The following is a 24,819-nucleotide window of genomic DNA, read 5'->3' as shown; positions in this document are numbered from 1 at the left end:
CTGTGTAAAGAACCTACCTCTGACATATTCCCTAAACCTTCCTCCAGTTATCTTAAAATTATGACCCCTCATGATAGACATTTCTGCCATGGGAATAAGTCTCTGGCTGTCCACTCTCTGCCTCTCAACAGCTTGTACCCCTCCATCAAATCACCTGTCATCTTTCTTCACACCAATGAGAAAAGCCCTAGCTCCCTCAACTTTCTTCATAAGACACGCCCTCCAATCCTGGGAGATCTCCTCTGCACCCTCTCTAAAGCTGCCACATCTTTCCTACAATGAGGCGACCAGTACTGAACACAACAATTTAATGCATCACTCGCAGATCAGTGCTGAGTGAGTGCCACCTTATTGGACGCCTGTAGGATGAGTTTCCAAAGCATGGCCTGCCTACCCTTTCAGGTGGACATTAAACATCCCATGACACTGTGCAAAGAAAAGTGGATGAGTAGTTCTCAATGACTTGGTCATTATTGATTCTATAACCTGCAAACAAATTATTGTTCTTTTCAAAAAGAAAATATTATTTCATGAGATGTGGTCTTTACTGCCTGGGTCAAAGTTTGCTGCCCTGGAGAAGATGGTGGGAACTACCTTAATGAACTGATGCAGTCCATGTGCTGTAGGTATACCGAGAATACTGTCAGGGAGGGAATTCTAGGGCTTGACCCAGTAACACTGAAGGAATGACAATATATTTCTAAGTCAGAATGCAGAGTGGCTGGAAGGGGAACATACAGGTGCTGGTGTTCCCATGTATCCACTGTCTTTGTTCTTCTAGATGGTCATGAGCATGTATTTGGAAGGTTGTGCTGAGCAGTCTTGGTGAATTTCTGCAATGGATCTTGACATTGCGAAGGGGACAGACGTTTAAGCTTGGGATGGGGCGCCAATCAAGCAAAGTGTTTTTTCCTAGATGCTGTTAAGTTTCTTGAGTGTTATTGGAGTGACATTCATCCAGGAAAGTGGAAAGCATTCCATACACATTTTACTTTTGCATTTTAGATAGTGGACAGGGTTTGTGGAGTCAAGAGGTAAGTTAATCACTGCCGATATCCTAGTCTCTGACCTGCTGTCACAATGAAAATATTTATATGACTAGTCCAGTTCAGCTTCTGGTCAATGGTAACCACCAAGAATTCAGTGATGCTAATAACATTAAATGTGAAAGGGAGATGGTTGGATTTGCTAATGTTGGAGATAGTTGTTGCATGACATGAGTTCAGCATGAAAACTGCTTTCTACTTTTCAGCTCAAGATTGAACATTATCTGGGTTCCACATGGATTGGACTGCTTCTTCCATAGCTGAGAGGTTGTGAATTATACTGAACATTGGGCAATCATCATGATCCTCTCAGACTGCCATTGTGAAGGCAATTGTTGAAGCAACTGAAGCTGGTTGAGCCTCAGACACTACCTTAAGGAACTCCTGCAGAGGAGGCATGACATATCCTCAGTTGCTAACTGTCTTTATCACACTTCAGATGGGTTTGTTCATTTTTTATTCATTTACTGTTCAGCTTTTATTCTTAGTTTCTGCTTTTTGTTTGCTCAGGTGAGCCAGAAATGCCGAGGACTCTGGTGGGAATGTGTCACAAGTACAGTCGATGGGATTCGAACATGCGATGACTACGATTCAATTCTGTCCGACCTTCCCTGTGAGTAACTGCTGGTTAGTTTTGTGCTTTACCTTAATGGATATGTTCTGCTTGAGTTACTGTTAACATATGTACTCTATTTATTTCAATCAAATACGATTTTCCAGCATCTATCAAGGAGGATTCCACAGTCACAGATGGTTTGGTACTGAAAAGGAGCATGACTGGAGAAGGAATAAATTCTCCAAACTGTACTCTGCTTGAACCTGGTCACCATGTGGAATGTGACACAAACTCCTCTAAACATGATCACAACATTTCAAATAAGACTGTTGCCCTCGTTATTTTTCAGCCATCAGTGCAATCAGAGTTATAGAGACATGGAGTCATACAGTACGGAAATAGACCTTATGGTCCAACTCGTCCATTCCAACCAGGTTTCCTAAACTGAACTCATCCCATTTGGTCCATATCCGTCTAAATCATCCCCATTCATATATCTGTCCAAATGTGTTCATCATTCTTTATGAAAGTAAAAACATCTTGGTGTCAGGCAGCAACAACATAAATACTGCAAAGGCAAGTTTTCTTCTCTTCCTTAATTTCATGTGGCCATCACTGGTAAGGCCAGCATTTGTTATTCATCCATAATTGCCCTTCAAAAGGGAGTGGTGAGCTACCTTCTTGGATGCTACAGTCCATCAGGGAATAGGTACATCAACATTCCCCGTAGGAGCTGAGTTCCAGGATTTTGATCCAATGCCACTTGATTGTAATCTGTACTGTTCATCAGGAAAGAATGCTGGATGTAGTGGATGGGGTGCCCATCAGTAGCCTACTTTATCACAAATGGTGTTGAGCTTCTTGAGTGTTGTTGGAGCTGCACCCATCTAGGAATTGGGTGAGTTGGGATGATATTCCATGCTGTGGAGATGGTGGCATAATAGCATTGTTACTGGACTAGTAATCCAGAGACCCATGCCAATGCTTGAGGGACATGAGTTCAAATCTCACCATAACCAATGGGAAAATTTGAAACAATGAAAGTTGGGAATTAAAAGTTAGTGTAATAGTGACCATATAGTCCCTTTAGCAAAGGAAAATGCCATCCTCAGCAGGTCTGGCCTTCATGTGACTCCAGAACCACAGAAATATGATTGACTCTTAACTGCCCTCCAAAATAGCCTTAACAAGTCAGTTCAAGTGGCAATTAGGGATGTGTAATAAATGCTGGCCTAGCCAGTGTTGCCCAAAGAAAATCATACTCCTAACTTATGCTTCATAGATGGTGGACAGACATTGGGGAGTCATGACATGAGTTACTTGCAGTAAAGTCCCTAGTCCCAGATCTGCTCTTGTAGTCACATTAAATATATGGCAGCCACCAGGATGTTGATCGTATTGGATTTGGTGATGGTAATGTTAATGGGTGACAGTTAGATTTTTCTATTGTTGGGGCTGGTAATTACCCAGTAAGAATGTGGTATGAATGTTACTTACCCTTTATCAGCCAAGCCTAAATGTTGTTCAGGTCTTCCTATACATGGACACGAACTGCGGATGTGCAGATGGAGCTGAACATTGTGCACTATCAGTGAATATTCCTAATTCTGACCTCATGATGAAGACCTGAAGATGATTTGGTTGAGGACACTGTCTTGAGGAACTCCTGCAGAGATGTGTTTTTCTTTTCTCTCTGTCTTGTTCACCCCTCAGGTTATTTATGTCCAGTGACAAAAAACTCCATGACATCATTGCAAAGTTGCTGCAGTGTTCAAAATCCCTTACACAATGATAAACCTGCCCAATATCCAATAAGCTGCAGAAAGTAAGAAAATAGATTTGAATAAATTGTGCTTAAGTTTTCTGAAAGAGTCATCTTGTGACATAAAAATTTTAAGCCTCTAATTATTAGCATTAACTTGAAGAAGCTCACTGCGGGAGCTGGATAAAGCAGGGATTAGCAAAATGACATACAAAACTCATTTCTTTCCATGTCAAAATGATGGATGTCAGTACTTGGTCGAAGACAACCTATGTGGATCTATGATTTGGAGATGCCGGTATTGGACTGGGGTGTACAAAGTTAAAAGTCACACAACACCAGGTTATAGTCCAACAGGTTTAATTGGAAGCACACTAGCTTTCAGAGTGACGCTCCTTCATCAGGTGGTAGTGGAGGGCTCAATCCTAACACACAGAATTTATAGCAAAAATTTACAGTGTGATGTAACTGAAATTATACATTGAAAAATTGATTGTCTGTTAAGCCTTTCATCTGTTAGAAACTATCACTGTATTCTAACAGATGAAAGGCTTAACAGACAATCAATTTTTCAATGTATAATTTCAGTTACATCACACTGTAAATTTTTGCTATAAATTCTGTGTGTTAGGATTGAGCCCTCCACTACCACCTGATGAAGGAGCGTCGCTCCGAAAGCTAGTGTGCTTCCAATTAAACCTGTTGGACTATAACCTGGTGTTGTGTGATTTTTAACTTTATTCGGATTTAGTGTGTGAATATCAAACATGCCCAGGGCTGTCAGGTGCCGAGTAAAGGTCTTTCTACACTGTCCCCATCAATACTTGGTACAGCGCAGGGTTGGATACAGAGTAAAGCTTCCTCTACGCTGTTCCAATCAAACACTCCCAATATTGGTACAGCATGGAATTAGATACAGAGTAAAGGAAGGTTTATTCTTTAAAACTGAGTGGAAAGCTCCTCCTCACTGCCCCTATCTAACACTCTCAGGACAGGAATAGAATGGGGTCATTTACAGCAGAAAGCTCTCTCTATTCTTTTAAACTGAAAGTAAAACTCACTTCACACTGCGCCCATCAAACACTCCCAGACATGGCAGTGCAGGGTTAAATACGGACTAAAGCTCAACTACTCTATTAAACTGGAAGTAAAGCTCTCTCTACTCAATTAATCTATTAAACACTCTCAATACACGGTCAGCATGGGGTTAGATGCAAAGTAAAGCTCCTTGTATATTGTTCCCATCAAACCCTCCAAGGGCAGGCACAGGCTAGGGTTACTTCCAGATAAATCTCCCCTTGCATGTCTCCATCAAATATTTCAAAGACAGGTTTAACACAGGGTTAGATAAAGAGGAAAGCTCTCTCTACACTGCCCCAAGAGATTACTTCCCTCTCTGATAGCTTTACCTCTTTCACAGTTTCTGTAATTCACTGGGTTTCAACCCAAGAATGTGAATGATGTCACTGAATTAACAGACAAGACAATGACTAACAGTCTGAGGCTGTCCTTATGGCCTTCGAAACTAGGTTGTGGAATGAAAAATTTGAAATCCAATTCTCACTGTTTTGACCTGAAAGGTAATTTGAAAACTTATACCTTCCATGAGGGACAAAATAAACATGATCGGTTTGACTTTACACTCGTCAAAGAATAGTTTCAAAGGAGTATCTTAAAGGAAGAGAGGCAGAGTAATTTCTTGCAGAAATTCTAGAGTTTGGGAAAACAAGCCATCAGTGATAGAACAGTTAACAGTAAAGACATTCAAAGTGCTAGAGTTGGAGGATGCGGAGATCTGGAAGGGCTGGAGGGCTAAAGTAGGTTACAGAGATGTGGAAAACTGAGACTGATCATAGAGAAAAAATTGTAAAACTCTCAGGACCACAATCGTTCTGAATTTCAGATTTTCCTTGATTTTGCACACCCAGTCTGGCAAGTCGTTCAAAGTAATGTGCTTTATTGATGTGTAGTAAGTTCAATCACAGTTAGTCACAACTAAAAAAGCAAAAAACATTAAGAGAGAAGAAGGTGAAATAAGAGGGCAAGCTTTAGTAATGTAAAAGAAGATTGCAAGAGTTTTTCTTTAAGAGATATGAAAGTAAAAGAGAGGCAAGAGTGGACATTGGACTGCTTGGAAATGAGGCTGGGAAAGTAGTAATAGGGAACAAAGAGATGGCTAAGGAACTGAACAGGTACTTTGCAACAGTCTTCATGGTGGAAAACACCAGAAGCATCCCAGCATTCAAGAGAGTTAGGGAGCAGAGGTGAGTGTAATGGCCATCACTCGGGTGAAAGTGCTGGGGAAACTGAAAGATCCGAAAGTGGATAAATTACCTGGACCAGATGGACTACACCCCAGAGTCTGAAGGAGATAGTTGAGCAGATTGTAGAGGTATTGTTGATGATCTTTCAGGAATTAATGGAGTCAGGGAGGGTTCCAGTCGACTGGGAAATAACTAATGTACCATTCTTGTTTAAGGAGGAAGGGGAGCAGAAAACAGGAAAGTATTGGCCGGTTAGCGTGAACTCAGTCGTTGGAAAAAATTTTAGGGTCCATTGTTAAAGATGCTATTGTGGAGTATTTGGAAGTGTTTGGTAAAATAAGGCTGAGCCAGAATGGCTTCATCAAAGGAAAGGTTATGTCTGACAAATCTATTAGAATTCTTTGAGGAGGTAATGTGCAAGTTAGACAAATCATAGCCAGTAGACATGATATACTTAGACCTCCAGAAGGCCATTGACAAGGTGCCACACACGAGGCTGCAAAATAAGATAACAGCCCATGGTGTTAGGGACAGAATATTGGCTTGGATAGCAGTTTGAGTGACTGACAGAAGGTAGAGAGGGTGGATAAAGGGGTCCTTTTCATGATGGCAGCCAGCAACTTGTTCTGTAGGGGTCAGTGTGGGGACAGCTATTCATGTTATACATTAACAGTTTGGATGAAGGAACTGAGGGCATTATTGCTAAGTTTGCAGATGACACAAAGATAAGTGGAGTACAGATAGAATTGAGGAAGCAGGGAGGCTGCAGAAGGTCTTGGACAGACTAGGAGAGGAGGCAAAGAAGTAAAATACAATATGGGAAAGTATAAGGTTATACACTTTGGCAGGAAGAATATAGGCATAGACTACTTTCTAAATGGGGAAAGACTTCAGAAATTTGAAGCACCAAGTGACTTCATAGTCCTAATTCAGAATTCTCTTAAAGTTAACATGCAGGTTCAGTTGGCAGTTAGGAAAGCCAATGCAATGTTAGCTTTAAATTCGGAAGGATAGAATACAAAAACAGAGATGTACTGCTGGGGCTGTATAAGGATCAGGCCAGAATGCATTTGGAATATTATGAGCAGATTTGGACCCCCTATCTCGAGAAGGATGTGCTGGCCTTGGAGAGGGTCCAGAGGAGGTTTACAAGAATGATCCAGGGAATGAAGGGCTTGTTATATGAGGAGCAATTGAGGACTCTGAGTTTGTACTCAATGGTATTTAGAAGAATAGGGGTGGAGGGGATCTCATTGAACTTACAGAGAGGATGGAGTGGACATGGGAAAGATACTTCCACAAGTATTACAGACTAGGACACAAGGGCGCATCCTCAGAGTGAAGGGATGACCCTTTAGAACAGAGATGAGAAATTTCTTCAGCCAGAAGATGGTTAATCTATGAAATTCATTGCCGTAGGAGGTTGTAGAGGCAAAGTTATTGTGTGTTTTTAAGACAAAGATCAATAGGTTCTTGATTAGGAAGGGGATCAAGGGTTATGGGGAGAAGGCAGGCAAATAGGAAAAACATATCAGCCATGATCAAATGACAGAGCAGATTCAATAGGGTGAATGATCTAATTCTGCTCCTATATCATGGTCTTATGTTAACAGATGATGTTTATGCCCAGTACTCATGCAATATCGATCATTCAGTTTAATAATGACTCACTTTTTTGCATTGTGAGGGCATTGCCAATCAGACCTGAGCTAGAATTGACTCAGTAAGCCTGATCAGCTTACATTTCAAAAATGTCCAGTTACTCAAATTGATTCCTTGTTTCCGTTGAGGTGAGATGTCGTCAAGTTGTCATAATGTAAAACAGCACATCAATCAGCAGCCTTTTAGCATGGCTACCCCTCTTCGGTCAGTGTGTCATGGCTCAACATTAAATTTGAACAGCAGGATTTGAGCACTGTTCTAATTCTCCATGTTTCATTTTGTCCTTTGGTGCTTAGTACAAGACAACCTGACTAGTTGTCCAGGTCTGCTGGATACAGACTAAAGCTGCGTTGATGTAGCTCCCCTCTAACAAGCTTCTTTCAAAAGCTGTCTAATGTCCAGCACAGCAGAGGTCACCTTGCCAACTCATTGTGGGTTGTCCTACAAAGTCATGTCAAGATGATTCAAAACACTGAAAGGTTACGCGAGTGAATTATCCTATTAATTATATTTCATCCTCACAAATATGCTTTGCCATAGGCATATCTGAGGGCTCCATAGAGTAACCAGAACATCCTAAATGGGAACCTTTGCTTCCCATGAATTGAGCTAAACATTTCGGGAATATTCAAGATGTAAGAACAGAAGTGCATGAGAACCAGGAGCAGGAGAAGGCCAATTGGCCCATCCGCCTTGCTCCAGCATTCAATAAAGCAATGGCTAATCTCATTGAGGTATTAACTCCACTTCCCAGTCTGTCTCTCATTACTGTTGATTACCTTGCCAATCAAACATCTGTCTAACTCAGTCTTGAAAATACTTCATGACCAAGCCTTCTCCACTGTCTAGTGAAGAGAATTCCAAAATCTGACTGGCCTCCAAGAAAAGAAATTTCTCCTTGTCTCCATTGCACAGCAGAGATTCCTTATTTTTGTGTTGCTCCCTAGTTTGAGAACTCCGTATAAAGGGAAATATCTTCTCAGCATCCAAACTGTCAAACACTCTCAGAATATTCTGTGTTTCAATATAATCATCTCACAATCTTCAAAATTCCAAATTGTGTTGGTACAACCTACTGAGTCTTTCCTCAGTGATCTGGAATGTGTTGCCTCAAAAGAAGATAGTGGAAGTAGATTCAATACTAACTTTCAAAGGGAATTTGAAAAATGAAAGCAGGGGAGTAAGATTAATTTATGTAACACCATCAAAGCACTGATATGGGTTTTATGCATCAGACAGCCTCCTGGCCTGTAAAGGAAGCTATGAGGTATTATTGTTTGTCTGCGTGTGTGTCTGCACGTGTGTGTGCAGGTGTACACATGTGCTTAATTCTGGGGATTCAACATTACATGAATATTAAAACAATACAGTAAGCTGGATGCTGGAAATCCAAAATGAAACAGAAATTACTGGAAAAACTCAGCAGGTCTCGCAGCATCTGTGTAGAGAAAGCAGAATTAATGTTTACAGTCCAGTGACCTTTAGTTCTGAGGGCAGACCAGCTAAATTTCTCCAGCAATTTCTATTTTTATTACATGAATATTGTTGATATTTGGTCAAGTCTAGGTTGGAAGTTCCAAGTGTATAAGAATGATCAAATGAGAGTAGTTCATGACTCCCTGCTGCCATCAGCACTGTCTTGTCCTGCTGCTGCAATTGGTGCAATGTACAGGCTCTGAATCAGGTACAGAGAATGAGATCAAAGTTGGGGGGAGGTTCATTCCTCACTGCTGACAGGAGGAACCTGGTGGCCTAGAGATTCAAAGTGATGTTCTTTGGAGAACTGGTGTGGAGATGCGTTATGTTTACAACAAGGTCAGCCAGGTGGGCCTCATAGAATATAAGTTCCCTATTTGGGGTGTTAATCTGGTCCAATCAGGCAGCCCAGGCTGATGGATATAAACAGGAATGTCAGGGATTCTACTCACTTTGCGAGCTGGCTGTGAGGGAACTGGGTCAGTATCAAGGACTCTATGTGTAAATGAAAGGTGACTTGGTGACAGGATACTGGCCTCTTGAAGTTATTTCAGATGCATGTCTGGGGCAGGGAGAGGTCATGTTTGATACACTATCTCTTTCTATAGTTTCGGATAGGGGATGCAGTCCCTATAAAATGATGGACTTCCTTCTCAGCTTTCCAGTCCCTGAACTGAGCTCCCCAACTTTGTTCATTTTAATTGAGATGTCCAAATCATCAGATAAAAATCAAAAAACTTTAAAGTGCAAAGTATGGGCATATAGACGCCCAATGCCCAGAGAAACAAGAGACGGTACTTTGGTCTCAAAATGTATGTGTTTGTTTTCCCCTTAAATTGGTATTCTCGTGAATTGTTCAGATGTACTTCAACAATACATCTTTTTTCAGCAATATGTAATTTTTCAGAACCAATATTTTTAATTCAAAACTTCCATTTTTGAATCAGTTACAGAAAAGCAGAAATTGTAATTTTCAGTTCTGAGACCAGATGATGGTTAGATATTGGAGGTGAAGAATCATTTTAAAACATACTGGCAGCAGTGTTAGCATCTTAAACCCGGCTTCTTACTCTGAGATTGTGTTCCCTGGCTTTAGACTTCCAGTCATGGACAAAATTCCTTCCTACATTTACTCTGTTGAGTACTGCAAGAATTCTGTATGTTTCAATGTGATCACCTTTCATTCTTCTAAATTCCAAACAGAAGTCCAGTCTATTTAACATTCCCTCAGAGGAAAATCCTACCATCGCATGAATTAGATTGATGAACATCACTGCACTCATTCTAAGACACGTATATCTTTCTTCAGGTAAAGAGTCCAAAACTTCACACAATGCTCCAAGTGTAGACTGACCAAGGCTCTATATAATTGCAGTAAGACATCATTACTCCTGAACGCAACCTTTCTTGTAATAAAGAGCAACATATTATTTTCCTTCTTCATTTCATGTTAATTTACTGTGTTTCATAAACAAAGACACCCAAAACCATTTGAAGTTCAACACTTTCCAGCCTTTCAACATTTAAGACAAACTTTAGATTTCTGTTTTTCTAAGTGCTTATAAATATTCTGTTATCATATCTTTATTATAGATTTTTGGATTTTCCCTAAAACTGATGCCATATTAACAAGTCTGCCGTTCCCTCTTTTGCCTTTCTCTTTTTTTAAAAGGTGATTACATTTGCCACCTTCCAATCTGCAGGAATCTTTCAGAATCAGTCAAGGTTTGGAAGATGCACCAATGCATTGACGACCTCTACAGTCACCTCTTTGAATATTGTGGGATATAAGTCATTAGGCCAAGGAGATTTATTTACTTTCAGTTACATTAATTTCTCCTGCAATTTTAACAACAATTAATGTCTTTCCTGTTTATCCCAGTTGCTGAATTTTTAATTTTTTTCTCACAGATTTTTGTATTTTATTCTTTGAAGATAAACACTTTTTTTTCAGTTTCTCGTTGTTTCTGTAACGGTCTTGATTCTTCTAACTGCTTGTGATGGATCCATATTTCTTTTGGCTAATCTTTTCCTTTTAAAAACACCAACAGAAGCTTTTACAGCATGTTCCACACTAGATTAGATCAGATTACTTACAGTGTGGAAACAGGCCCTTCGGCCCAACAAGTCCACACCGACCCGCCGAAGCATAACCCACCCATTCCCGTACATTTACCCCTTTACCTAACACTACGGGCAATTTAGCATGGCCAATTCACCTGACGTGCACATCTTTGGACTGTGGGAGGAAACCGGAGCACCCGGAGGAAACCCACACAGACACGGGGAGAATGTGCAAACTCCATACAGTCAGTCACCTGAGTCGGGAATTGAACCCGGGTCTCTGGTGCTGTGAGGCAGCAGTGCTAATCACTGTGCCACTGTGCCGCCCAGTTGACTCACATAGTTGACTCACATAGTCAATTTTCTCTTTCTGAATCTTTCACTTTGTTGTACTTTGCAGAATTCTAAAATGCTCCCAGTCCAAAAATATCAGCCTCTTATTTTGATCAAATAAAATTCTTGATTACTTAATTTAGCCACAGCCAAAACACTTGCTCAGTTTATTTCATCAAAATTATTTATTGGTTCTTTAAATGTTATCCATTGGTCTTTTAATGTAGTTTTCCAATCCAATTGTAAATTTGCACATCCCCCTCCCCACCCCATAGCTCCATACTTTCCTTTGTTTAGATTTTAAAACTCTACCTCAGAAATATTGTCATTGTACCAGTGAGGATGGGAGTTGCATGTCAGCCTCAAGGTGGCGCCCTAACATAGCTGACTCCTTGGGAACTATTCTGGAAATTGAGACCTTGGATGAGGAATTACCCAGCATCTGAAATTCTCTTAAGAAGTTCCCAACTCTAAGTTACAGTTGAAAACTTCAAACGGTTCCAACTAACTCAAAATTAATAGTTAATCATGAAATGTTAGAGCAATTAAACCCATCATTAGGGGTTGAGGCTTTTTCAAGAATGTTTCTTTGCTTCTATAATTCCTGTTGTTTCCTTCTCACAGTGAAGTTGGTGATGACGCGGGCTCTGATGATCACTGCGGATATCTTGGCTGGATTCGCCTTCATCATCCTTATCCTTGGGCTGGACTGCACCAAATTCCTCAAGGATAATCCAGCCATTAAACTGAAGATATGTGTTATGGCAGGAATTACCTTGCTGCTAGGAGGTAATTGTTTGGTCTGTTACGGACCCAGGAGCCTAATTACATTTCAGGACGAGAGGAAAACAAAAAAGTTTCATATTTCTATGGTGTTCAGCCTTAGAATGTGCAAGCAATAATGTATACTTAAAGTGTAGGCATGGTTAAAATATAAAAATTCAATTCAATGAGAGTATGCGTCTCAAACTTGGGTATGACCCCTAACGGGGCTACCAGTCAAATCTTTCATGTGTGTGAGTTCCAAAAGAACATTGCCTGCTGTGGAGTTCCAATCGTGTGCTTGTATCTTGTGGCTCCTTTAAGTTTTTCATAATTTTCAATAGTGAGCATGGCCTAAACTGCCAATTCTGTCTGTCTCATTGATATCCCAAAAAACCTTAAAGGAAGGGTGGAAGTGATGGATTAAAAAGCTTTCATTTTTGCCACACTCACAAGTCTCCCAACCCTCTCAATCCTACCACCACCCCACTTTCTCTATTATCCTTCCCTCCAGATTTCAAACCATAACCTAGATCTCACATGTCAGCCCTACTACAACTCTTTAACATGTGTGGTCTCACCAAAATCCAAGCATCAAAATCAGATCACATTTATTAGTTATTATTGGGCTGTTCGTGTGAGCTAGCTAGACTAGCATTTATTTTCAATCCTTAGTTGCCCTTGAGAAGATGGTCATGAGCTACCGTCTTGATCAACTGCAGTCTATTTCATATAAATACCTCCAGAATGCTCTTAGGGAGGCAGTGCCAGGAGTTTGACCCAATGGCACTGAAGAAATGACAATTTCTTTCCAAATTAAGATGGAGAGTGGTTTGGTGGGGGATATTTCTCATATGGGAAGCAGGAAAATCGATGTTTTGGGCAAAAACCCTTCATCAGGAATCTTGATGAAGGACTTTTGCCCAAAACATCAATTTTCCTCCTTGGATGCTGCCTGACCAGCTGTGCTTTTCCAACACCACTCTAATCTAGACTCTGATCTCCAGCATCTGCAGTCCTCACTATTGCCTAACATTTCTCATATATCCATTGCCCTTGTCCTTCTTGATGGTAGTGGTCATAGTATGGAAGGAACCTTGTTGAATTTCTGCAGTGTGATTTGGAGATGACACACACTGCTGCTACTGAGCATTGGTGATGGAGTGGATGTTTGTGGATACTGCATTAATCAAGTGGGCCACTTTCAAAATGGGTCATCCAAGTGTCATTAAACATGGAGTACGGTTGACTTGTCAGCCAAAGGGGCATGGTTCATAGTAATCAGGAGGTCTCATTACCATGTTTCGCCTGGTGTCATGAGACTTCATGGGATCGGAAGTCAATGTTGAGATCTCCCAGAATAACTCCCTCCTCATTAAATGCCACTGTGCCACACATCTGCTAGGTCTGCCAATGGGGCAGGATATACTCAAGGAAGATGATGGTATTGTCTGAGACACTGTGTGAAAAGTATGATTCCATGAGTATGACTATGTCAGCTTGTTGCTTAACTTGCCTTCCTAATATTAACAGTAGACCATAGATGTAAGAAGAGATTTACAGAGTTGACTGGGCTGTATTTGCTGCTGTCATTTGTGGTGCTTAAGACAGCCTAGCTTCATTATTTTGATGTGACGTATAGAAGGTCGATAGAACTGAATGGCTTGTCAGACCATTTCAGAGTGCAAAGTAGACAGGCAGGAGGCTGAAAGAACACAGCAAGCCAGGTAGCATCAGGAGGTGGGGAAATCGATGTTTCAGATGTAACCCTTCTTCAGGACTGGGGGTAGGTGTAGGGGGAGATGCAGATAAAGAGGGTGGCAGGGGCAGGGTGGTGAAGCCAGGCAGAGGATATGACTTGGTTTGTAAATGGGAGGAATGAATCCAGTAGGTGGCTGGGAAGGGTGGAAGGGAGGGGGAGGGGCTGGGAAGGGAATCGGGGGATGAAAAGGGAGGTTACTTGAAATTAGAAAAATCAATGCTGAGTCCTACAGGCTGTAGGCTGCCCAGGCAGAAGATGAGATGTTGTTCCTCCAAATTGTGGTTCCGTTCGTTGTAGCAATGGAGGAGGCCAAGGGTGGTCATTTTGGAACTGGAGTGGGAATGGGAATTAAAATGGCCGGTGACTGGGAGGTCCGGTCGGCCACTGCGGGCCCAGCTGAGAAGCTTGGTAAACCGTTCTCTAAGTTTACATTTGGTCATTGTCATAATCCACCAGTCCCGCACTGTCCAGTTCTACCTGCTCCCAAAGATCCATAAGCCCAACTATCCCGAATGACCCATCGTCTCAGCATACTCCTGCCCCACTGAACTCATCTCATCCTACCTCAACTCCATCCTCTCCCCCTTATTTCAGGCACTTCCCAGCTACATCAATGACACCAACCACACCCTCCATCTCTTCAGTAGCTTCAGTTGCCTAGCCCCCAGCACTTTTTCATTACTTTGGTCGTGCCGTCCTTATACGCATCCATACTCCACAAGGATGGCCTCCAGGCTCTCCACTTCTTTCTCTCTAATGGACTCATCCAGTCTCCCTCCACCAATACCCTCCTCTGCCTCACCGAACTGGTCCTCACCCTTAATACCTTTCCTTGAACTCCTCCCATTTCCTCCAAAGCCCACTGGGCCCCAGCTACGCCTGTTGGCTATATAGAACATCCCTCTTCAGTACCCACACATGCACTGTGTACCAACTATTCTGCCATTACATCGAGTGCAGCATCCTGCACCCAGGCTGAACTGGAACAGTTCATCGACTTTGCCCAAAACTTCCACCCTGCCCTCAAATTCACTTGGTCCATCTCGGACACCTCTCTCCCTTTACTTGACCTCTCCATTTCCATCTCTGGTGACAGTCTCCAGATGGACACTTATTACAAACCCACAGACTCCCATAATTACCTGGACTACACCTCCTCCCACCCAGTGTCCTGCAAGAACTCCATCTAATTCTCCCAATTCCTCCGCCTTCACTGCATCTGCTCGGACGAGGAGACATTACATTCCCAAGCATCCCAGATGTCCATCTATTTCAAACAATGTGTGTTTCCTCCCTCTGCCATCCAGACAGCCCTTCACTGCACCACCTTCATTCCCTGTTCCACTGCTCTAAACCCCACCCCCGCCTCCAAACACAATAAAAACAAAGCCTCCCCTGATCCTTATCTACCGCCCAATCAGTCTCCGCATCCAAAGCATCATACTTAAACACTTCCGCCAACTCCAACTAACCCCACAACCAAGAACATCTTCCCCTCCCCAATCCTCTCTGTCTTCCGCAAGGACTGTTCCCTTCGACAGTCCTTGGTTTGTGCCACTCTCCCCACCAACCCCGCTGAACCTAAGGTACCTTTCCCTGCAACCAGAAAAGATGAAAAACCTGCCGTACATCACTCCCCTCGCATCCATCCAGAGCCCCAAACAGTCCTTCCAAGTGAGACAGAAGTTCACCTGCCTCTTTTCCAGGTACTCCCAATGTGGTCTTCTCTACATTGGGGAGACCAAATGTAAACTTAGGGAACAATTCACTGCGTATCTCAGCTGGGCCCACAGGGGCCAACCAGACCTCCCAGTCACTGGCCATTTTAATTCCCTTTCCCGTCCATTTGCATCATGACCATCCTTGGCCTCCTCCATTGCCACAACTGCCCAGAGGAGTTAACATTGAGTTCTCCAATTTCAAATAACCTCCCTTTCCATCTCCTGAGTCCCTTCCCAGCTCCTCCCCCGCCTTCCATTCCTCCCAGCCACCTTCCGGATTCGTTCCTCCCACTGATCAACCAGGTCATACCCTCTGCCTGTCTTCACCTATCCTCACCTCACCACCCTGCCCCCGCCTCCCACTTTATCTGCAGCTCCCCCTTACACCCACCCCCAGTCCTGAAGAAGGGTTACACCAAAATTGCCAACTTCTCCACCTCCTGACGCTGCCTGGCTTGCTGTGTTCTTCCAGCCTCCTGCTTGTCTACTTTGGAACCCAGCATCTGCATGTTTTTTGTCTCATTTCGGAGTGCAGGCAAGAGTCAAGCACATTGCTGGGAGGCCGGGGCAGGTAAAAACGGCAGATTTCCTTCCCTATAAGACCAGAAGATGTAGGATCAGAAGTAGACCAATCGGCTTTTCGAATGGAGTGCATTCAATGAGGCTGAGCCTGATCTGATAATCCTCAACTCCACATTACTGCCTTGTAACCCTTGATTTCCTTACTGATTAAAAGTGTATGTTACCTACTTCTGAATAAACTGAATAAGTCAGCCTCAACAGCCCTCTGCAGTAAAGATTTGTCTAGATTCACTACCTGCTAAGAGAAGAAATTCCTTTTTATTTGTCTGAGGTTAGGCCCTCTGCACCTAGACTCTCCAAAACATTCCCACATCTATTCAATCAAGTGGCCTATGAATCTTATGTTTGAATAGGTTTTCTCTCATTCCCTTAAACTCCAATGATAGCTCAACCTAACAAACTCTCTTCACAAGCCAATACCTCCATATCTCGGATCAACTTGATGAACTTTCTCTGGAGTACCTCCAATGCCAGTATATCTTCTATTAGACAAGGGGAACCAAGACTGTTCAAGGATTCCAGGTGTGATCGAATTAGTTTCTTGCATATTTTTAACAAGACATCCCTATACCTATCCTCCATTCTCTTTGAAATAAAGGCCAACATTCAATTAGCTTTCCTTATTACCTGCTGATCTTTGATGCAAGATTTTTATGGTGCATGCATAATTCTAAATCCCTCTGTGCTGCAACATTCTGCAGTCTTTATCCATTAAAATAATATTCAGCTCCTCTACACTTCTTGCCAAAGTTTGACTTATGTTTTGTCTTATTATATTCCATACACAAAGCTTCTGCCCATTCATACAGCCTACTTATATCCCTCTGCAGACCCCTTGTGTCATCCTCACTGCTTGACTTCCCCTGTATTTTTGTGGCCTCTACAGTGAACTAGATAGGATGCCGCAGCAGTTGTTTCATAGTTTCAGATTTGATTGATTCCACCATAGTGTGATTTAATCCCAGATCCACATCAGGTCGCCGAATAATGAATCTACAAACAAAGCAACGACTCCATCACTTCTCCTGAGTTTTGGAAAGGCTGCAATCAGATCTTACAAATCAGGAATGTGATAATAAATGGATAATCTGCTTTTGTTAAGTTGATTGAGGGATAAATATTGACCAGGGCTCTTTTCCAAGATAGTGCTATGGGTTGTTGAGTGTCTTCTGCAATGGCCCAGCCAGTCACTCAGCTCAAGAGCAATCAGGGATGGACAACAAAGTGCTCCGCCAAACAACACCCACGTTCAATGAAGTAATAAATTTTCACATAAGTCTCTAGATATCCACCTGTGAGAGAAGATGTACCATAAAATATCTAATGACAGTGACACTAATAATCCAGTACTGCACTGCTGTGACAGAACACAGGAACACAAGAAATAGGAGCAGGAGTAGATTACTCAATACGATCTTGACTGATCACACCATTGATGATGTGCGAAGGTTCCTGAACTAAAGCAGGAACACCAAGAGCAGCTACTGCTGACCTCATCACTTCAGGAAGTGAGAAAGGCTTCGGGGTTGATCTGAATTCCACACTGACTGAGTTCTTGACCAAGTGTGAAAATCACTACCTGTTTCTGTTTGTGGAATTACACCAGGACAATCTAGAACAGGCAACTAAAGAAGGGGGTGGACAGAGTTAGCTTGTCATTAACATACAAGAGGATTTTCAATTGACAGATGATTGTTCTGAACAGTGGCGGGTGAAGGAAGAGGCCTCTGGTGGCAGCGGCAGTAACACCAGGACGAGTCAGACACAGCTCCAGCCCAGCTCAGGGTCTCCCATCAGGCAAGGAGAAGGTCCTGGGCTGCCTGTCAGGCTAGGCCAAGGCACAAGGTCCACATCTAGGCCTGGGCGCCTGCAAGAGGGGAAGTGGCTGTCTCGGCACAATATGGTGATCTCCTGGTGTGGCAGTCTTGCTGCAGCATGGAGGTCTCTTCCCTGGAGGCCTTCTTCATTTTGGCTTCCGGGTATTCCCGCGGCCAGGCAGGTGGTCTTGTCCAGGAGTGACATCTTGGCCCAGCATGGCATCTTTTTCGGCAGAGACTTCAGGCCCAGAATTCCAGCAGCACAGTGTGGTGGACTCAGCCCAGAAAGGCAGTCTCGTCCCAACTGTGTCTTCAGAGTATTCCATCATTCCTTAATCAGCTTTCCCTGAGCCCAGGAGCCATTAACTGAATTGTAATAAATTTTGTCCTAATTTTACTTCTTTAAAGTTATAATGCATGATTTGAGCCATTGATGTAGGTGCTGTGGTGGGTGACTTATAAAACTACCATATAAAAGTACATGAGACAATAAATTTCTATTCTATTCTATACTAAGACTTAAATCTTCTGACTCAATGTATTGAGGTGGGTGAGAATGGGGTTTAATCAGATCAGTCATTGCAGAACAAACTCAAAGGGCTGCGTGGTCTATTCCTTCAAATGTTGGTATGCATATGTGGCTCCAGATATACATTACATGATTAATAGTTAACTGCCTTCTGAACTGTACAAGGAAGCAACTCATTCGTACCAAATCCACTGCCAATGGTTAATGAAAGATGCCCAATATCACATTCTCAGAGCAATGAGGGATACAACAGGACTTTACATAAAACCTTTAACATCCCAAAGTACTGTGAAAGGTGACACCAAAGTATTTACGAAAGATCAGGACAAATGACCAAAAGGTTAGTTGTAAAGTTGAGAGGGAGATGTAAGGAGAATATTTCTGGCCCAGGCAGTTAAAAGCATAGACACCAACAGCGCAGTGATTGAAATAACAATTTATAAATGGCAACGTTACCAGTGCTACCTATTTCCAGGAAAATGTAAGAGTGGTCAAGATGTCAGTTTATAGATACCTTCAACCAACCTGTCAAGGTCTCTTATGGTGTACCTCTGAACTAGATGGTATTTGAACCTAGACTTCCCTTACGCTGAGGTATAGGCACTACCACTGCATCACTTGAGCCCTAGTTAGCATGTTGTGAAATGAGCAATATTAACACGTTACTATTTCTCTAAATCCAACAGGAATTCCAGGGATGGTTGGCTCGGTTTTGTATGCTGTTGATGTGTATGTGGAGCGAACTACATTGGTCATTCAGAACATCTTCCTGGGCATCCAGTATCAGTGGGGCTGGTCTTGCTGGCTGGGCATGGCTGGATCAATGGGCTGCTTCCTCTCAGGGTCTGTCCTTGCCTGCTGCCTCTACCCTTTTAAAGGTAGGAAGCTCTCCCTTATCTTTATCAATGGAATGTTATTCTGTCCACTGATGAAGTTGCTGAGACTTGTGCACCTCCTCTCTGTGCATTCGTCATGAGCTACCTAGCCTGGGAAAGTCAGAGTTGAGATCAGTTGTTAGAATTGTCATGGTGATGATGACAGGTTACATCATCTTTGTATGGTGGTTCTTGTGACCCTACCCCTGAACCAAGAGGCATAGATTCAGTGCCCCCCCCCCCCAGTTGTAGAAGTGTGTAATAACGTTACTGAGCAGGTTGGTTTGGACAATATCTACACAGGGCAGACACACATCATGTTCACTGGCACAGTGAACATTGCAGAGGCTTGAGTGCAAAATTTCTGTGGAAAAACAAATTCATCTTTCTTGTGATAGAGGACTCTAATCATGTAGTAGTAATGTCCCTACCTCTGAGCTAGGAGGTTCAAACACCGCCTGCTCCAGAAGTGTGCCTGAACAGATTGATTAGAAAATATCTCAGTGTTATTGTGAGGGATTTGAGTGGTGCAGTGCTAGTGTCTCTATCTTCGAGCTAAATAACTTGAGTTCAAGTGCCACCTGCTCCAAGGTATATAACATCCCCGAACAGGTTGATTTAGAAATGGAGAATTTCCTGATTAGACGTTTGTCAATGTGCTATCGCTTGATCTTGTTTCTGAACTTGATGACACCTCTTTGAATCTGATCATTAAACCGGATTCATGACACCTGGTGATTTCGGTCCTGGCATTTAAATTTTTAAATTAGTTATTTTGTTAAAAAAAAGGAGTGATTCCTCCTCTCAGTTTGGGTTACACAGCCCTCACTGCAGGATTCAACTCTATGGATTTATAGGACAAATAGGATTGAATAGCAAATATCAGCCTTGCCAATGAGGCCTAGGTTCTGAGAATTAATTTTAAGACATATGAGAAAAGGAGTTGGATACAGTGAAATATAAGCACTGCAACAATCACATCTTAGAGATTGCAGAGCTCTGAGACGCAGGGTGATCCAGGTGTCTTAATGCAAGAGTATTGAGGTTATGCTTCAGGCATTCAGAGCACTAGTAAGACTAGATCTGAAGTACAGCACACAGTATCGGCCAAATTAACTAAGGAAGGACTCCAACCTTGCAAACACACAGCTCCTTTTTGCGCCTTTATTTACATCTTTACTACAAACCTAACCTCTCTTCACCATTATTAGCAACCCTTTTGTCTTTCACTCTGAATACCTTTACAAAATGTTCCTCACCCTACCCCCACATCATAGAGTCATAGAGATGTACTGCATGGAAATAGACCCTTCGGTCCAACCCGTCCACGCCAACCAGATATCCCAACCCAATCTAGTCCCAGCTGCCAGCACCCAGCCCATATCCCTCCAAACCCTTCCTATTCGTATACCCATCCAAATGCCTTTTAACTGTTGCAATTGTATCAACCTCCACCACTTCCTCTGGTAGCTCATTCCATACTCATACCACCCTCAGCTTGAAAAAGTTGCCCCTTAGGTCTCTTTTATATCTTTCCCCTCTCACCCTAAACCTATGCCCTCTAGTTCTGGACTCCCCGACCCCAGGGAAAAGACTTTGCCTATTTACCCTATCCATGTTCCTCATAATTTTGTAAACCTCTACAAGGTCACCCCTCAGCCTCCGATGCTCCAAGGAAAAAGAGCTCCAGCTTGTTTAGCCTCTCCCTATAGCTCAAATCCTCTAACCTGGCAACATCCTTGTAAATCTTTTCTGAACCCTTTCAATTTTCAAGTTGCTAACCAGTCTCCCATGGGGAACCTTGTCGAACGCCTTACTGAAGTCCAAATAGATCACATCTACCACTCTGCCCTCATCAGTCCTCTTTGTTACTTCTTCAAAAAACTCAAACAAGTTTGTGAGATATGATTTCCCACGCACAAAGCCATGTTGAATATCCCTCGTTAGTCCTTGCCTTTCCAAATACATGTACATTCTGTCCCTCAGGATTCCCTCCAACAACTTGCCCACCACCAAGGTCAGGCTCACTAGTCTATAGTTCCCTGGCTTGGCCTTACCACCCTTCTTAAACAGTGGCACCATGTTAACCAACCTCCAGTCTTCTGGCACCACACCTGTGACTATTGATGATACAAATATTTCAGCAAGAGACCCAGCAATCACTTCTCTAGCTTCCCACAGAGTTCTGGGGGGGTACACTTGATCAGGTCCTGGGGATTTATCCATCTTTATGCGTTTCAAGACATCCAGCACTTCCTCCTCTGTAATATGGACATTTTGCAAGATGTCACCATCTATTTCCCTACAGTCTTTATCTTCCATATCCTTTTCCACAGTAAATACTGACGCAAAATACTCATTTAGTATCTCCCCCATTTTCTGCGGCTCCACACTAAGGCCGCCTTGCTGATCATTGAGGGGCCCTATTCTCTCCCTAGTTACCCTTTTGTCCTTAACGTATTTGTAAAAACCCTAAAAAAAATTTCAAACATTTTCAAACCTCTTCCAACTCTGAAGAATAATCATATTGGACTTGAAACGTTAAACTCTGTTTCTCTGTCCATATGTTGCTACCAGATTTGCTGTGCTTTCCTAGCAATTTCTGTTTTTATTTCAGATTTCCAGCATCCACAATATTTTGCTTCTATTAAAAGAATGTAAATCTGTTGGAAGGTGTTTTGAGAATATTTACCTGACTAATTCTGGATTGCCTTATAAGGATCGGCTGGACAGAATAGGCTTGTATCCATTAGAGTTTAGAAGAGTAAGAAGTGACTTGATTGAAATAAATAAGATTTTGAGGGGTCCAGTCAGGGGAGATGTGAAGAGGAAATGTCATTTGATTGGAAAATGCAGAACTAAGGAACACTGTTTTCAAAATAAAGAATCATTATATGAAACAGAGAAAAGATGAAATTATTTCTCATAAGAGTCTTTGGATTCTCTCTTCCTGAAAAGACAGAAGTCACACAACACAAGGTTATAGTCCAAAAGGTTTATTTGAAATCACAAGCTTTCGAAGCACTGCTCCTTTGTCGGGTGAAGACTGACACTTCACCTGACGAAGGAGCTGTGTTCCGAAAGCTTGTGATTTCAAATAAACCTGTTGGACTATAACCTGGTGTCATGTAACCGTTGTCCAGCCCAGTCCAACAAGGAGACTAAAGCAGTACACAATACTCTAGGAGTGGTCTCACCAAGGCCCTGTACAATTGCAGCACAACATTCCCACTCCTGTCCTCAAATCCTCTCACAATGAAAGTTGACAACCATTTGCCATCTTCGTCTCCTACTGCACCTGCATACTTAGTGTCCAAGGGCACCCAGATCTCAATATTCATCTCCTTTTCCCAACCAATCACTATTCAGTACTCTGTTCCTGCTTTCTCCCCCATTCCCTATCATCCCTTTAGCTATAAGAACCATATCAAGTTCCTCCTTGAATATATTCAATGTTTTTGCCTCAACCACTTTCTGTGGCAGAGAATTCTGCCTTCCTGCTTTTGCTTCCGATGTGAATAACCACAGTTCACCCACCCACTCAGCTTTGTACTATCTGCAAACTTGATGTCCCACATTTTCACAGAATTGCCCTCTTTATCTCTACAGATACAGGTTCCAGGAGGAATCATTTCATCTATCAACCTGGCAGGAGTGCCATTGGAAAGATGTATGCCATTGATTCACGCGTGTAGACAACCAGGAAGTTGCACATATCCCCAGCGACTACAGGACTCGTCATCACACTTTCCAAACAACTGCTGTGAGATTTTACATTCCAGTTACACACCTGATACAAATTGAAGCTGAAGAAGAGGCCATTCAGTCCCACAGATCTCTACCAATGCTTATTCTCCACATCAATTGTCCCCAAGCAAATCCCATTTCAATAAAGCAAAAAATCAGCAAGAGGTATCACAATGCTTTTTCATTGATTGCTGAGCACAGTGGTATTATGTGTCAGCAATAAACAGTCATATCGTGTCACCATCAACACTCCCTAGTTAGGTATAGCATGGGATAAGATACAGAGTAAAGCTCTCTCTACACTGTGCACATCGACATTGGAAACCCTTCTGAGTCTCAGACAAAATGAAGTGAGGGAACGTGACAAGGCTTGTGGGACTAAGATAGACCCTTTATGTACCAGGAAGTATGATCAGATTCATAGCTGTTGTAAGGTTTATAGCCAGATTAAATTTATTATGTATTTTTTTTCTTGTGTCCCAGTGACTGTCTGTGGCCTATAGAGACATCAAATGTTATAGAGTCATAGAATCATAAAGTTTACAGCACAGAAACTGACGCTTTGGTTCAACTTATCTGCTCCAACCAGGCATCCCAATCTGACCTAGTTCCATTTGTCTGAATTTGGCCCAAATCCCTCTAAACCCTTCCTATTCATCCATCCATCCAGGTGCATTTTAAATGTTGTAATTGTACATATCTCCACCACTTCCTCTGGCAGCTTGTTCCATACATGCACCACTCTCTGTGTGAAAAAATTACCCCTCAGCTCTTTTTTAATTCTTTCCACTCTTACCTTAAACTTACTCCCTCTAGTTTTGGACTCCTCCACCCTAGGAAAAAGACTTTGGCTATTCACTATATCCATGTCCCTCATGATTTTACAAACCTCTATAAGGTCACCCTTCAGCCTCTGACATTCCAGGGAAAAAAGCCCCGGCCTATTTAGCCTCTCCCTATAACTCAAACTTCCAGTTCCAGGAACATCCTTGGAAATCTTTTCCGCAACCTGTCAAATTTAACTATATCTTTCCCATAGAAGTGTGATCAGATTGTTGATCAGTCTTCCACCATTCTCTCCTGGTCCATTTTATACGGTGCTCTCTGTTTTACTTCTGAATAATTTGGAGTCAGATTATCACTTTCCATTTATGTTGAGTCATCATCAATAAGATTCTTTGTCATTACCTTCATTTCAATCAATCTTCTGATTACCAAGTATACCACAGTGTCTAGGACAAAATCTTTAGATACTAAATGTAATATCAAACACTCAAAGATCAGCTACAGGCAAAGGCTTAGATAAAAGGTAATACACCCTCTACATTGTCCCCATCAAATACTCCCCAAACAATGCATCACAGGGTAAGATACAGAGTAAAGTTCCTTCTACTCTTTTGAACTGAAAGTAAAGCTCATTCTACATTCTACCTATCAAACACTCATAGGACAGATACAGCACAGAATTAAATTCACAGTAAATCTGCCTCTATATTGTCTGATGAAACATTCCCAGGGCAGCTGGAGCATGGAGTTAGACACAGAGTAAAGCTCATTTTACATTGTCAATCATACTGCTGAAACTAATGTGAATCTCAGACAGAACGAATGCCAGGAATAATACAAAGTTTCTGGAGTCTAAAACAGACCCTCTATCTCCCAAGAAATGTGATTGCATCCATTTCTGTGGCATAATTTCCACCCAGAGTACCTTTAGAATTTGTTTTCTCGGTGAGTTTCATGACTGCCTGCAACCTAAGGAGACTTCAAATGTTAATCAGTCTTTCATCGCCCTCTCTGGTATTCACTCACTTTATCTTATTTGCAATTCCAACCTGGTCCATTTCACACATTTTGATTT

The 24,819-nt window shown here is 42.3% G+C and overlaps 1 protein-coding gene across 1 annotated transcript in view; it reads left to right on the top strand.

Annotated features, from left to right (window-relative positions):
- The window catches only part of LOC122556333 (claudin-16-like), a 39,456-nt gene extending 16,072 nt beyond the window's left edge, over nucleotides 1-23,384 (top strand). The window contains exons 2-5 of the mRNA XM_043702964.2: nucleotides 1,557-1,659; nucleotides 11,788-11,952; nucleotides 19,023-19,214; nucleotides 22,821-23,384. Of these exons, the coding sequence (XP_043558899.1) occupies nucleotides 1,557-1,659; nucleotides 11,788-11,952; nucleotides 19,023-19,214; nucleotides 22,821-22,906 (546 nt within the window). The 3' untranslated portion in view covers nucleotides 22,907-23,384. The remainder of the gene's footprint in view (nucleotides 1-1,556; nucleotides 1,660-11,787; nucleotides 11,953-19,022; nucleotides 19,215-22,820) is intronic.
- Nucleotides 23,385-24,819: the final 1,435 nt, after the last annotated feature.

The sequence above is a fragment of the Chiloscyllium plagiosum genome, unplaced genomic scaffold (assembly GCF_037043375.1).
Source record: "Chiloscyllium plagiosum isolate Xiang-an unplaced genomic scaffold, Cpla_swu_hap1 HiC_scaffold_13, whole genome shotgun sequence".
NCBI lineage: Eukaryota > Metazoa > Chordata > Chondrichthyes > Orectolobiformes > Hemiscylliidae > Chiloscyllium > Chiloscyllium plagiosum.
The sequence above is the reverse complement of the archived record's forward strand: the minus strand, read 5'-3'. Positions and strand labels throughout refer to the sequence as shown.